Genomic DNA, 13,036 nt, shown 5'->3' on the forward strand with positions numbered 1-13,036 from the left:
TGTCAGGGGCCACATGCCAGTTGTGGGCAGAGCCAGAGTCAAAAGAGGTTCTGGATTAACTAATCCAGAATAAAGTCAGTCCTGCTTCTATTTTCACCATTGTTACCTCAGATTAGAATTCCCAGTGCGGGTTTACTCAGAAGTAAGCCCCACAGGGTTTGATGGGATTACTCTCAAATAAGCATACAGAGAATTCTTTTTTTAAAAAAAGTACCGGAGGCCAATAGCTAATGTTTGAGAGAACAACTGAAAGTAATCTCTTTCTAATTTTAGTGTGCTATATTCATATGCGTGCAAAACACCACACACACAACAGAAGCGTACCCATTTTTCTCAAGCTGCTAGGGTTATACAACTGGGGGGGGGAGTTTTTTAAAACCATCAATGTATTTTATCAGATAAAATCCTGCCCCTTCCAATTGTTCTGAAGCAAAAAAAAGAGGGGAAAGCACTTTAAAAAGCCAGGAAACATATGGAGGAAATGAACAAAAAGGAAGGAACTGGGATGAGATGGGGAACAGGGGCAGGAGAGGTATTGGAGGGGGTCACATAAAATGAGGCTGGGGCCACATGTGACTCCCAGGCTGCAGGTTACCGACTTGTGGTTCCAAGCTTTAAACCATTTGTCTTCAGTTGGGACCCACTACTGAATCACAACCTGACCAAAAGACTGTTGGGTCATATAAGCAGCATTGCCATCATACAAATCTATCTGTCTGTCTGTCTGTCTGTCTGTCTATGAAAGAAAGAAAGAAAGAAAGAAAGAAAGAAAGAAAGAAAGAAAGAAAGAAAGAAAGAAAGAAAGAAAGAAAGAAAGAAAGAAAGAAAGAAAGAAAGAAAGAAAGAAAGAAAGAAAGAAAGAAAGAAAGAAAGAAAGAAAGAAAGAAAGAAAGAAAGAAAGAAAGAAAGAAAGAAAGAAAAAGAATTTGTACTGGACAATTCTCAGTTTGCAACTTTGCATTGGAACATTTCCTGATGCCCTAGAACAGGGGTAAGGAACCTTTATTGGCCAAAAAGTTACATTTCCTAGAGGGAACCTTTGAGGAGCCACATGCCAAGGGTGGGTGCAGTAGCAAGTGTGATTCTCATCCTTTTATAGTAGGCTGCAGTCCAGACACATAAAAGTCAGACGTGTCTGCACATAACATCTCCCCCATCCAGGCATTATTAAACAAGAGGCATGATTAAAGTTCAAGGACACATTCTAGCAGGGAGTGCAGGGGAGGAATGTAAAGCAGGGCCAGCAAGGGGTGTGGCCTATGGAGTTGGCATGGCCTGTGAAGAGTCTTAAGGGCCAGATAAAGAGACCAAAGGGCCACATTTGACCCCTGGCCCTGAGGTTCCCCACTCCTCCTCCAGAAAATGATCTAGAATTTACCATGTGTATTTTACTTGTATTCAGTAAATAAAGCTGAAACTGCCAAGTTTGCCGAATACTGTTTGCAGTCAGCTTCCATTCATTGTTACAAATGAACTTGTGAAATGGAAGATTGTCAGAGGCAGCATGCTTCCAAATATCAGTTTCTGGAAACTGCAGGAGGGGAGAATGCTCTTGTACTTAAGTCCTGTTCACAGGCTTCCCATGGGCAACTGGTTGGCCACTGTGAGAAAAGGATGCTGGACTAGAGGAGCCACTGGCCTGATCCAGCAGGCTCTTCTTATGTTCTTAAAATTTTCCACAGAAAAATAAAGCACTGAAAGCTTCTTTTCACCCCCAGAAAAGTTTCCTTTTTCCCACCTCACTGCATGGGTCCTCAAATGCACATTTGAGCTACAGGTGGGTCCCAGGTTTGAAAAGGAAAAGATCAGTACCTTGAATTAAGCCTGGAAGCAAAATGGTAGCAATGAAGCTGGTGAAGGATCCATGTATTATGAATCCAATCAAGTGGTTCCCATCAGAACCGTGGCAGCCACATTCTGAACCAATTGACACTTGTTCAAGGGCAGCCCCACATATTGCTGAAATGCGACTCCCATCAGCCCTGTCATGATCAGAGATTATGGGAGTTGTAGTTCAGCAACATCTAGAGGTCCACAGGTTCCTGCTCTTGGTCTGGCTATCAGACGCTCTCCAGAATTTCAGATAGGAGTCTTTTCCAGCCCTACCTGAAGATGCCACAGATTGAACAAGGGACTTTCTACATGAGATTTACCACTGAGATCAGGCCCTTGATAATAGGAATATCAAGCAGACATTGTTAAGACAAAAAAAGTATTTTTTTTCATTTATCTTCATAATTCCATTGTCATTTAAACTGCCAAGTAATTCATAAATAATGCTTGGAACTAAGTAAAGAGTTGAGTTTAGCTTCGGGTTCTAATTTGTATTCCACACCTAGGAGATCCCAAGCTCTGAATGGAGGCTACAGTCATGGCAAATGTGTCAAGATGCATCAAGAAAGATTAAGACAAGTAGGGCTGATTCAAATGAGTTGTTGATCAAAATTGACATGATGGAGAAATACAATTAAAGGAGCTGTATGAAAGAAAAGATGCTATTTTACACTACATTAAAAAGTGGAATTTGCTATCACAAAACCATTGTGGACGTGTTAAGATACAAAACAGGATCTTATGTCTAAGCAGATGACAAACATATATGTGGTTGCATCTTTAGGGATTCAATTCACACAATGAAAGATGCAAAAGCTAGCAACAAAAAATTATAAGGCCTGGATTCAAAGAATCATACGATTAATCCCAAATGCCCAAAGAGTTTTTGACTGTGTTTCTCACACAATAAGCCTAATGCCAGACAGAAAACCTCTTCTGAAACTGAAGGGAGTTTCAAAAGTAGCTGATGCCACAGGATGGAAGTTTTCCACTCAATTGAAAAAGGGATTTTAACAAAACCGCTCAAGCCATCAAGCACTCCTAAGGTAACTCTTTGGGTCCTCATCCAGATTTCTACCATGGGCAGGTTATTTGCTATTGCCTGATTTGATGGTTCACGTGTCATTCTGTAAAGGGTCCAGGATATAGTCAAGAAAAACAAAATAGGTTATTTATCTGAAATTGGTGTTCTTTGAATGGTCGTTTGTGGAGCCCCATGTATTTTGGGCCTCCAGCAACAATCTAAAGCTCTGTCCAGGTAACTGGTCCTCCTGCTTTTTCCTTTCAGAGAGGTTTTTGCCCCCACACAGCCTGGGAGATGGGGCAAATGTTTCTTCTCAGTACCAGTGGTTGCTGTGAAAGGTATACAGCAGCCATCCACAACCAGGTGCCCTCCAGATGTGTTGAACTAACTCCCATCAGCTCCAACCAGTATGGCCAATAGTCAGGGATGATGAGTACTACAGTCCAAAACATCACTGGGGAAGGCTAGTATGTAGTGTCACTCTAGATACTCACTCCTATGTCAAATTATACTGGTCCAACAAACTATATGCAATAACTGACTCAGAATAACCATCAGTCTCAACTGAAAGTCCATAGAAACCATAGTTGGAGAGAAAATATCCTGAGATAAGTATAACGATCTGTCATCAGACCATGCATTGTTAGGTATGATGAGTTTACTGGCATGGAATAGATAGGTAGGCAAACAGTGATCAGAACAGCCACAAAGTCTGCTTGATCCTTGGGGGGGTAAGCTTGTGCCTGGACCAAGTCAAGGATCCCATCAATAAATTGAATCCACTTGGTACCAGGTGAAACTTCACAATAATATAGAGACCAAGAAAATCAAGGTGACCAACTGTCATATGAATTATTTTGAGGACATCCATTCCCCACAAGAAGCCTAATTCTAAGATAACCAACATCTGCCATTCATTTGATAAATACTTTCAATGCCATGGAAAAAGAGAGAATGCAATATTAGAAGCAATAGTCTCCTGCTGCAAATCAAAGACATTCCTTGGGCTGTCAGTTTACAGAAATATGGAACTATGCAACCATAAGGGCTTAAAGTCTACACTCCATGTACTGAGAATGGGAAATATGTCTGCTAGAGACACCAGGTGAAATTTCTTAAACCAAATGAAATGTTGACACCTCAAGGACTGAGAACAGGTTGGGAACCTTAATCCTTCTTTGGCACAGTAAAGTAGCAGTGTGGCAATCTTTAGTTCTCAGAAGCAGCTCAACCACATCTTCTGGAGAAGGGTGTCAATTTCTTGTTGGAAGATTTGAATTGGGGGAGTGGTGCCCACAACATCTGAAGGTGGCAGGAGATAATATTTGATGGCATAACCTAGCACTGACTGAACCCAAAGTGATATAGAAATGGTTTGAGATTTGGGAAGGCAATTTCAGGATCGTAAAACTGCAGATAATTTGAGGGACACCATAATGTTTTGAGTGGGAGGAGGCTGCTGAAATGGCAGTGATTTCCTCCCCCACTTTTTTACACTGTAAACCTGCATTTTTACCACTGCAACAGATCTAGCAATTATACTAGAACACTAAAACAAAAGCCCCTACCTGTCTAAAAAAAAGAGGAAGATTGTTTAAAAAACTAGCTGTGAACAAGACATTCCCCAGAGAACGATTCCTGAGCTACTGCTATAGCATCATTGTTGGAAGGTACTGAGAGAGAAAACACTCACCTGCCTCTGAAGGCATGCAAGAAAATCTCCTCTCAAGAAGAAAGGCAAGAGTGACACCTCCCTATCTAAAGCTCTAGAATGTTCCCTGAACTCAAGGCAGATGTTGCCATCTGGAATCCTTGGGCAGCTGCCAGGTATCCACCACTGCTGATGCCTGCCTTGGGTCCCTCTTGATTCTTATCTGACCTGGCACCCCATGCAGTGCCAGGCAGTTAGATCTAGCCACCCTTTTGACCTTGTACAATGCCTCCGAGTAGATTGATAGGCCGGGCAGGGTCCTCTGACAGAAGAGGGAGCCCCCTAGAGAACACTTTGCCCAGAGCCCCTTCATAACTGGAGTGTGTCCTGCCTCAGCTGTCTCTGGCACATAACCCATATATGGAACTGCACAGAGGCCCACAAAAAGAATAGATTAGCAGACTGGATCTGATTGCTGTGTTACCTTTTTGTTATACACACTTCAAAGAAACCTGTGGACGAGACAGCACTGCCATAATGTATAGCAGGTGTGGGGAAACTTTGACCCTCCAGATGTTGCTGGACTACAACTCCTATCACCCCTGTCCATTGGTCATGCTTTCTGGGCTGATGGGAGCTGTAGTTCAGCAACATCTGGAGGGCCAAAGGGTCCCCACACCTGATGTACTGTATAAGAAAGAAGCAAAAGGATGGAGGTGGGGGTGGGAGTGGGGAGAGAGACAAGGACCTCAACTTGAATCCAAGCTGGGAGAGTTACCATAGCAACAAGTGTACTTCACATAAATCACCATTAAGTGTCACATGGCTCAGGACCAGTCCAGTGCTCAGAGTGGGTAAAAAAGGGTACTGGGATGGTTATAGGTTCACTTGAAGAAAAATGGGAAGGCATCCCATCCTATCTGAGTAAGGCTCAGGACCTATCAAAAAGCTCTACACAGGAGAAAATGAGTTTCAAAGCCAAGCATGTAAAGGACTAAGGATGATCAAACATACACCAGGCTCATATGCCTTCTACCATGGTCTTGTCTACATAGATTGTGACCTATGGAACCAAGCATAGCCCACTAGAAATGTGTCGGAGCTGGCTGCATGCTTGCCAGTGTTTTTCCACCTTTGTTTTTACAGAGCACACACAGGAGGTATATCAAGCCCCTAGTGGGCCACCAGACTGGCTTGGTGGGACATAAGTTGTTCAGCTCTGCTCTAAAGTGCAGCTGTTTGCAGGGTAGAACACAAATCCACCTTATTGACGTTCTTTATTCCACCTTATTGATGTTCTTTATTCCACACAGTAAAAATTGCTTGCTAGAACGCAAAGCAAGATTGAACTATTCAATTAATTGCCACACTTCCACCTACCTTCTTCCACCCACCCGCCCACCTACCACCCGCTCACTTAAAGGAACACTATAAACAACCTGAGCCTTCTGGTGGAAATTCTTGTATGAAACCATTATTCCAGATTTTGGCTACTGTTCAAACTAAATTTTAAAACAAGGGGAAGCAAAGGTAAAGGCATGTGGTTGGGAAGTCCATTCTTCTTACATTCCAGGACCTTGTTGTGCTAAACAGATTACAAGTACATGCTGAGGCCAGGCCAAGATCACGAAGACAGTTTCCTAAGGAGCAATATAAGAGTCTTGGCTTGACATTCCATGATAGAACAACGATATCTCACTTACTGATAATAGCCAATACATTAGGAAAATATTGCTTCATCTTGCTATCAATAACGCCACTGGGAAAGCTGCCTGCTACATCTGCTCCCTCTGTTGCTTAATTCTGTCATGATCTCTGCTAGAGCATTTTTTTTAAAAAAAAAACCTGTACCAACAATAGAACTTTTAGTAATACCATCATATAAAAACCAACAGCCATCAGTTTGTTTTTTTAAAAAAACACCCACAGATCTTAAACAGTGCCACTTCTTGCACTGCTGCTGCCTGTTGCTATTTTCTATCACTACAAACACATATAAAACCCAGCAATAATAGCTGTTATGTTTAATGTGTTTGCTCCTGCAGCATTTCTAATATGGATTTATTTGGACAATCTGCATCCTATTTGTAGTATGATAAATCACAAACATTAAGACTTGCAGTGGTACCCATATGAAAACATGTCAGCAGCTACAAACTTGCATTTTCACAGACAGCATTTTCAATCACTTTTACTTTGTTTTTTGAAGGGAGACAGCATACAGCAACACTGTACCTGTTTTAGGGTAAGCCTGCAGAAGCCTGTCTAGGATTTGTCATCTACTTGTGCCTCTCAGGCTACACTAAGATCTCCAAAATATATTTGGCTAAAACAAAACTATGCCACTAATTCCAAATCTTAAGTTGAATATCCCTCAACAAGATTCTTACCTGTAATGGATTTAACAGTATCAGTGGATGCTGTGTGCCCAAGCAGGTCATATTGAACTAAACTGGAAGACTCTTCAGGTACTTCCACGGAATTCTTAGGTCCTTTTGTCCAGGTGTAGATCATTTCACTCTTTGGATATGCATCTGAAAATATATACACAATTAAAACAAATGGGATGTGGGCCTAGTTTATGCTTAAGAAGCAAGCTGAGGCTTCATCTGTACTTAGAGTTGCCAGGTTCAGGGCCTGAGACTGATGCTGTATCTTTAGGAGAAGAGAAAATCAGCCAAGTGCAGGTGTTCTTGCAACACTGTAATGAGAAAAACCACAAGGTGGAATTCTCCCTTCCCCCTGCACAACTTTTAAAGATACAGAAGACCTCTTGGAGCAGCCTTTCCCAACCAGTGTGCCTCCAGATGTTGTCGGACCACAACTCCCATCAGCCTCAGCCAGCATTGCCAATGGTCAGGAAAGATAGGAATTGTGGTCCAACAACATCTGGAGGCACACTGGTTGGGAAAGGCTGTCTTGGAGGCTGGGCCTGGCCTCCAAGAGGTCTTCTGTATCTTTAAAAGTTGTGCAGGGGGAAGGAAGAATTCCACCTTGTGGTTTTTCTCATTACAGTAGGACCCCACTCATACAGCGGATTACGTTCTGGACCCCCGCTGTAAAGCGAAAACCTCCATAAAGCGGAACCCATTGAATAGAATGGCATGTGATCCCTGAAAACTGCCGTAAAAGCTGAACAAGCGCCATATGAGTGGGGCTTTAGTCTAATTGCATCTAATTGAGACTGCTGTATTAGCGAAGCGCTGTAAAGCGGGGCCTTATTGTACAGTGTTGCAGGAACACCTGCACTTGGCTGACTTTCTCTTCTCCTAAAGATACAGGATCAATCTCAGGCCTTGAACCTGGCAACCCTATCTGTATTATATATTTTAAGCAGTATAATGCCACATTAAACAGTCATGGCTTTCTCCAAAGCATCCTGGGAAATGTAGTTTGTTAAGGGTGCTGAGAGTTGTTAGGTGATACCTGTTCCCCTCACAGAGCTACAATCCCCAGAGTAGTTTAACCCCTCTTCCCAGGGAACTCTTCTAACAACTCTCATTAACAAACTACAGTTCCCAGGAGCCTTTGGAGGAAGCCATGACTGTTTAAAGTGGTATAATACCACTTTAAAAGTATAGCGCAGATGGAGCATCTAGCTAAAGTCAAAGGCCACATTTCTATTAACTTTCAACTGATCTACGTTTTCTTACATAGCACAAACATGCATCTTTGGCTATTATCTGGCTAGTTTCATACATAAAACACAAGCAGAGAGGTTCAACTGCAATGTGACTTACAACTCCCAAATTTCAGAGGACAGGCATGGCCATCCATTGGAAAATCCACCAATCTCATGGGACACTCAGCACTTATGGTGAGCCTATAAAGAACCAAATGGAATTAGTCCCAGGAAGGTGTTTTGTCTCAGCAGTAAATGTAAAATAAAAAGTACAGAAAGGTAGATAGGTAAATCAACTACCTCATTGTATACAGGATGGTGCCATTTCTCATAATTCTAAAAAGTTTATTCGGAGCTGTCATATTATGCGAGACAGATTTTTTCCCATTCCGGAAGAAAGTGTCCGGTGTCCACACTTTGGTAACCATTAAGTTGTTAAGTCTCAGAATTTCAATTGGACCATCATATTTTAATCTTTTGTCCACCCATGTCTGGCGAAAGAAAACATCCATCGTGTACTCCTACAGTAATTTGAAAGAAACACAAATGTAATAAGTTTTATATGAATATCCTTTCTATGAATATCCCTCAAGGACAAATTAGTCACTGGTAACTGTAAACTCCCTAAACATATTTCTGTCAATTAAACAGAACTATGTACTCCTTTAAGACTTTAATTTTCCATGTTAGTCATGTAAATAAATTGCTATACATATTAAATCAATCAAAAATAATTACTATAATAGAATGGCAAGAAGCATGCAATTAAACTTGTACTCTAGCACAGAGCTGGAAAAAATGATTAATTCACTAACATATGTTAATGATTCTTATCTCCGTGCTATTTTTTTTAACAGATGGACAGATTAAAATATGTAGTGGGGACACGTGATTACTCATATCAGCCAAAAGCAAAGAAATATTATCTAATTTCAACAAATAACACACAGATGGGATAACCCAAAAGGGAAATATCAGGTCTTCCACAAAATGATCATGCAGCCTTTAATTTGGCCCTCACTTACGTACAAAAGTCTTACCATGTTCTTTGTACATGTGTTCACAGGACTAGAAAATGTGTTTGTGTGTGAATCTCTCTCTCTCTCTCACACACACACACACACACAAACATACTCGGCTTAATGCAGAACCCCGTGTAAAGCTCAATGGGCATATGGAAATTAGAGTGAATACGTACGTAAACCTCAATGGAGAAGGCAATTCCATATGTGAAGCGATGTGCACATGAAGCTGTTCTTTTCCATTGAAATTAGCCCTTGTGATTTAGGGTGCAAGCACTTATGTTTACTTGGAAATAAGTCCCACTAAGTTCAATCAGGCATAGTCCCAAGTAAATGTGACTAGGACTGCCACCTTAATGAACTAGTTGCAAAATCACAAAGCACTTCAGAACATGTACTCAATAATGCACAGATTTATCCAGGGTGATGTAGACTGAAGTCAGGACTTTGTATTTGCTGTGATTTCATAGGAGTACAGAAAAGTGTGGAATATGGAGCTGGGTGTGGAATTCAACTTTCTGAGAATCCCACCTTGCATTTTATTATATTTTATTCCAGGGAGGGGCTTTCTAGCCCTTATAGTTACAAGTTATGCTTTAGTGTGAATGGGCAAAACCTGGTGAAATCTCAGAAGCCCAAGATGTTGCTGAATAAGATTTCAAATAGTTGAGGGCACAGCCTCAGTGCTCTGCATAGTTTCCTGCCCCTCCCCATGACTTAAAGGAGTAGCATAAATTATGCAAAATAAGAAAATTCAAGCAAATGTGCTTATTTTGCATAACATATACCATTCACAGAATTCAACTTTGCTTGGCTCAGACTGTAAGCCTTTGACTCCAGTACCCAAAGTATCTGTTCCTGCCACTGATGTTCTTTGCACTCAACAACATTATGAATTATTCTATATTAGGTTGCCTGTTCTCCAAAGAACTGGCTATATCCTTTCTAACGCAGGTAATTCTACTAAAAGTGAGTTTCCTTTAAAAAAAAAAAAAGGTCTAAATCCAGCATGCATAGGACCAGAATCAGGGCTGCTACATCTAAAAATAGCCTGAAAATTAAGCTGCTGCTAATCTTCCCTACTTTGCATGATTGACAGTAGTGCACAAATGCTTTTGACTTAGTCGTTCACTCATTACTGGGGTTAATTTTCCCCACCACCACCTTAAACATACAAAATCAAAGATAGCAAGAAATACATACCATCTCTACATCAGAAACAGGTCCAAAACTGGTAACATAGATATCTGTTTTGACTTCAGTAACAGGACCTAATATATAAAAAGGAAGTGAGCAAGGAAATTTGAAATGTTTCCGGTTTAAAACAGGAAAATTGTACTAGCAAATAATGCCACATCTTATGCAATTGTCACTTTGACAATTCATTGGACTAATTGGAGGAAAATGTGCAGGCAACATGTTCTTCTAACCTGTTGCACTTGGAGGTTCTTGTATATTGTTGGTTTTCATACCATTCTCTTTGCTTACATAAGTACACTGGTATAATTCAGATAAGGTTTAAAAATATTTTGTTTCTTGTTGACATGGGCAAGAAAATACATGTATATGAAGATTAGAGAAAAGAATTTTTTTAAAAAAGAAAAAAAGAGTCTGATCCTTCAAGCCATAGTTCAAACCAGGTTAATGGAATATACAATTGCATTCACAAAGGCTCAGTTCATACATAACACTGAACCATGGTTTGGCACTACAGAAACAAAAAATGTAATTGTACTGCCTTCAAGTCAATTCCAACTTATGGAGACCCTATGAATAGGGTTTTCATGAGGCTGAGAGGCAGTGACTGGCCCAAGGTCACCCAGTGAGCTCCATGGCTATGTGGGGATTTGAACCCTGGTCTCCCAGGTCGTAGTCCAACACCTTAACCACTACACCACACTGCAGTACTCAAATGCTCCCACGTCCACACACCCTCTCTCTCCTCCATTTATATACTCCATTTTCTGCAGACCATGCCATTTGCCACAGACCACTTACATCCAACCTAGAAGACATGGCTGGTGGCTCCATGTCAGTGGGACAGTGGAATCCATTCCTGGTTTTATTCTGAACTTTCAAGGAGTTGTCCAAGATGCTTAACCTAGGGTCAGCACCTTGGACACTTCCTCAAAAGTTTGGTCTAGAGCCTGGAGCAGATTCCACTGCTCCACTGACATGGAGCCACCAGCCTTCACTGCAGGCTAGCAAACTATGATTTGTGCTTGTTTTGCAAAGCAGTATAGCACACTAAGATCAAACTCTGTTTTACATTCCTGGTTTGCAGAGCAGGTACAAACCATAGTTTGGATGCAATGGCAAACTAAGTCTTGCCAGCAACCAGAAAGTAACTAATTAAGTGGCAAGTACAAAGGGAAGAAGGAGGGGGAGGAGTGAATTGGTGGGCACAGGGCTCAATCCTATATGTGAACCTATCCAGAGTGAGATGCAATTTCACCAGAAGTGGGAAAAAGAGAGATTTAAGGTTTCCCAATGGAATCTATGGCACCCCACCACACCTCAAACAGATTGTTGATGAATTGCTATGGAACTCCGGTAAATCTGATCATTTTTAGTGAAACAATTATGCTACGGCCTCTGAGCATCTGCTGAGTGGGGAATCTGACCTTCAAGCCATTTGAGTTTGACATCCCTGACTACACTTCCCTGGAATGGGCACTTTTATGACAAATGAAATTAGTTATTTGTTGTTAATAATGTAAACCCCCCTATTCCTCTGAAGAGTTCAGAAGGGCTTTCATATATTTCTCAAGTAGTTCTCCCATCTAAGCAGCCACTCCTGCTTAGCTTCAGCAGTTATAAGTCACTTTACATATTTTGCTGCCATTCAGTGCCTCTCACTCACTAAGACATTACTCTCTTCACCTGTTAGTATTCAACCATATACAAGCCCTCTGTTTCATGATAGAATCAGTTGAGCAGGGTTCCAGACCTCAGTGCCACAAAGGTTGATCTCAAGAGAGCCAGGCAATATTAACATAATTTCCCTTTCATCATTGCCATATGATCCTATACAGGTATAACATACCACCCATTTTACCATAAGCCAGTGGCAACAGCCTTGCTGAAGACAAAGTGCATATTCACTGGCTGAGTATTCATTACTCAGAATCTGTGAAACTCAAGTCTATAGGCCACTCTTGATCAACTGTTGCAAATTTCAATCATACTTATTTAACAGCTGTAGAAGTTGCACAAACAGCTTCGGCTAGATGTTTTTTTACCTTTTTAATTTGGCAAATTATGGCCAGTTCAATCATTCAGTGTGTTAGTGAGGCAAAATCACATACTAGCAAATTCAGGTTGTACAATTAAAGTGGATTTGGTACATTTGCACAACAAATCTGCTTCTAAAAAGAATAGGACTTTTTTTTGCAGTAAGGAAAATGCACTGGAAAATGTGAGAAACAATTGATGATGCAACATTGTATAATCACTCTTTACACAAATCAGAATAAATGCTCAATAAACAGCCAATGACATACAACCTCCCTGAAAAGTCAGGAAAATAATCAGGATGAATGCTCAATGAGGAGGTAACCTGGAAGTGACCTAGGTTATTGTTATCAAAGTTTACTCATTGTGAACTGGTTATGATAATAATATCTTGGCTTATTTAAGCTGAGACAGGCATGAGCCTTTTACCCCTTTACTCCTTCCTTTGCTGTTAGCTCCAGAACAAGCCAGCATATTAAACCAACCGAAGTGTGGTTTAAGGCCTTGGCTTGTTCTGAAGCTGGTAACCCACATTTCCCAGTTCAGACAAAACAGGAAACAATGGTGAACTAGACACTTCCTGGCTTAATTGCAGCTCACAGCAAAGCAAGTTGCTGTGTGTGCAGCCAAAAGGCTCATACATATCTTGT

The 13,036-nt window shown here is 41.1% G+C and overlaps 1 protein-coding gene across 1 annotated transcript in view; it reads right to left on the bottom strand.

Annotated features, from left to right (window-relative positions):
* Positions 1-13,036, bottom strand: part of GABRA4 (gamma-aminobutyric acid type A receptor subunit alpha4) — a 76,464-nt gene that overhangs the window by 34,986 nt on the left and 28,442 nt on the right. The window contains exons 3-6 of the mRNA XM_061584293.1: positions 10,356-10,423; positions 8,431-8,651; positions 8,249-8,331; positions 6,899-7,042 (exon numbers count right to left, since the gene is read on the bottom strand). Of these exons, the coding sequence (XP_061440277.1) occupies positions 6,899-7,042; positions 8,249-8,331; positions 8,431-8,651; positions 10,356-10,423 (516 nt within the window). The remainder of the gene's footprint in view (positions 1-6,898; positions 7,043-8,248; positions 8,332-8,430; positions 8,652-10,355; positions 10,424-13,036) is intronic.

Source organism: Rhineura floridana, chromosome 9 (genome assembly GCF_030035675.1).
Source record: "Rhineura floridana isolate rRhiFlo1 chromosome 9, rRhiFlo1.hap2, whole genome shotgun sequence".
Classification (NCBI taxonomy): Eukaryota; Metazoa; Chordata; class Lepidosauria; order Squamata; family Rhineuridae; genus Rhineura; species Rhineura floridana.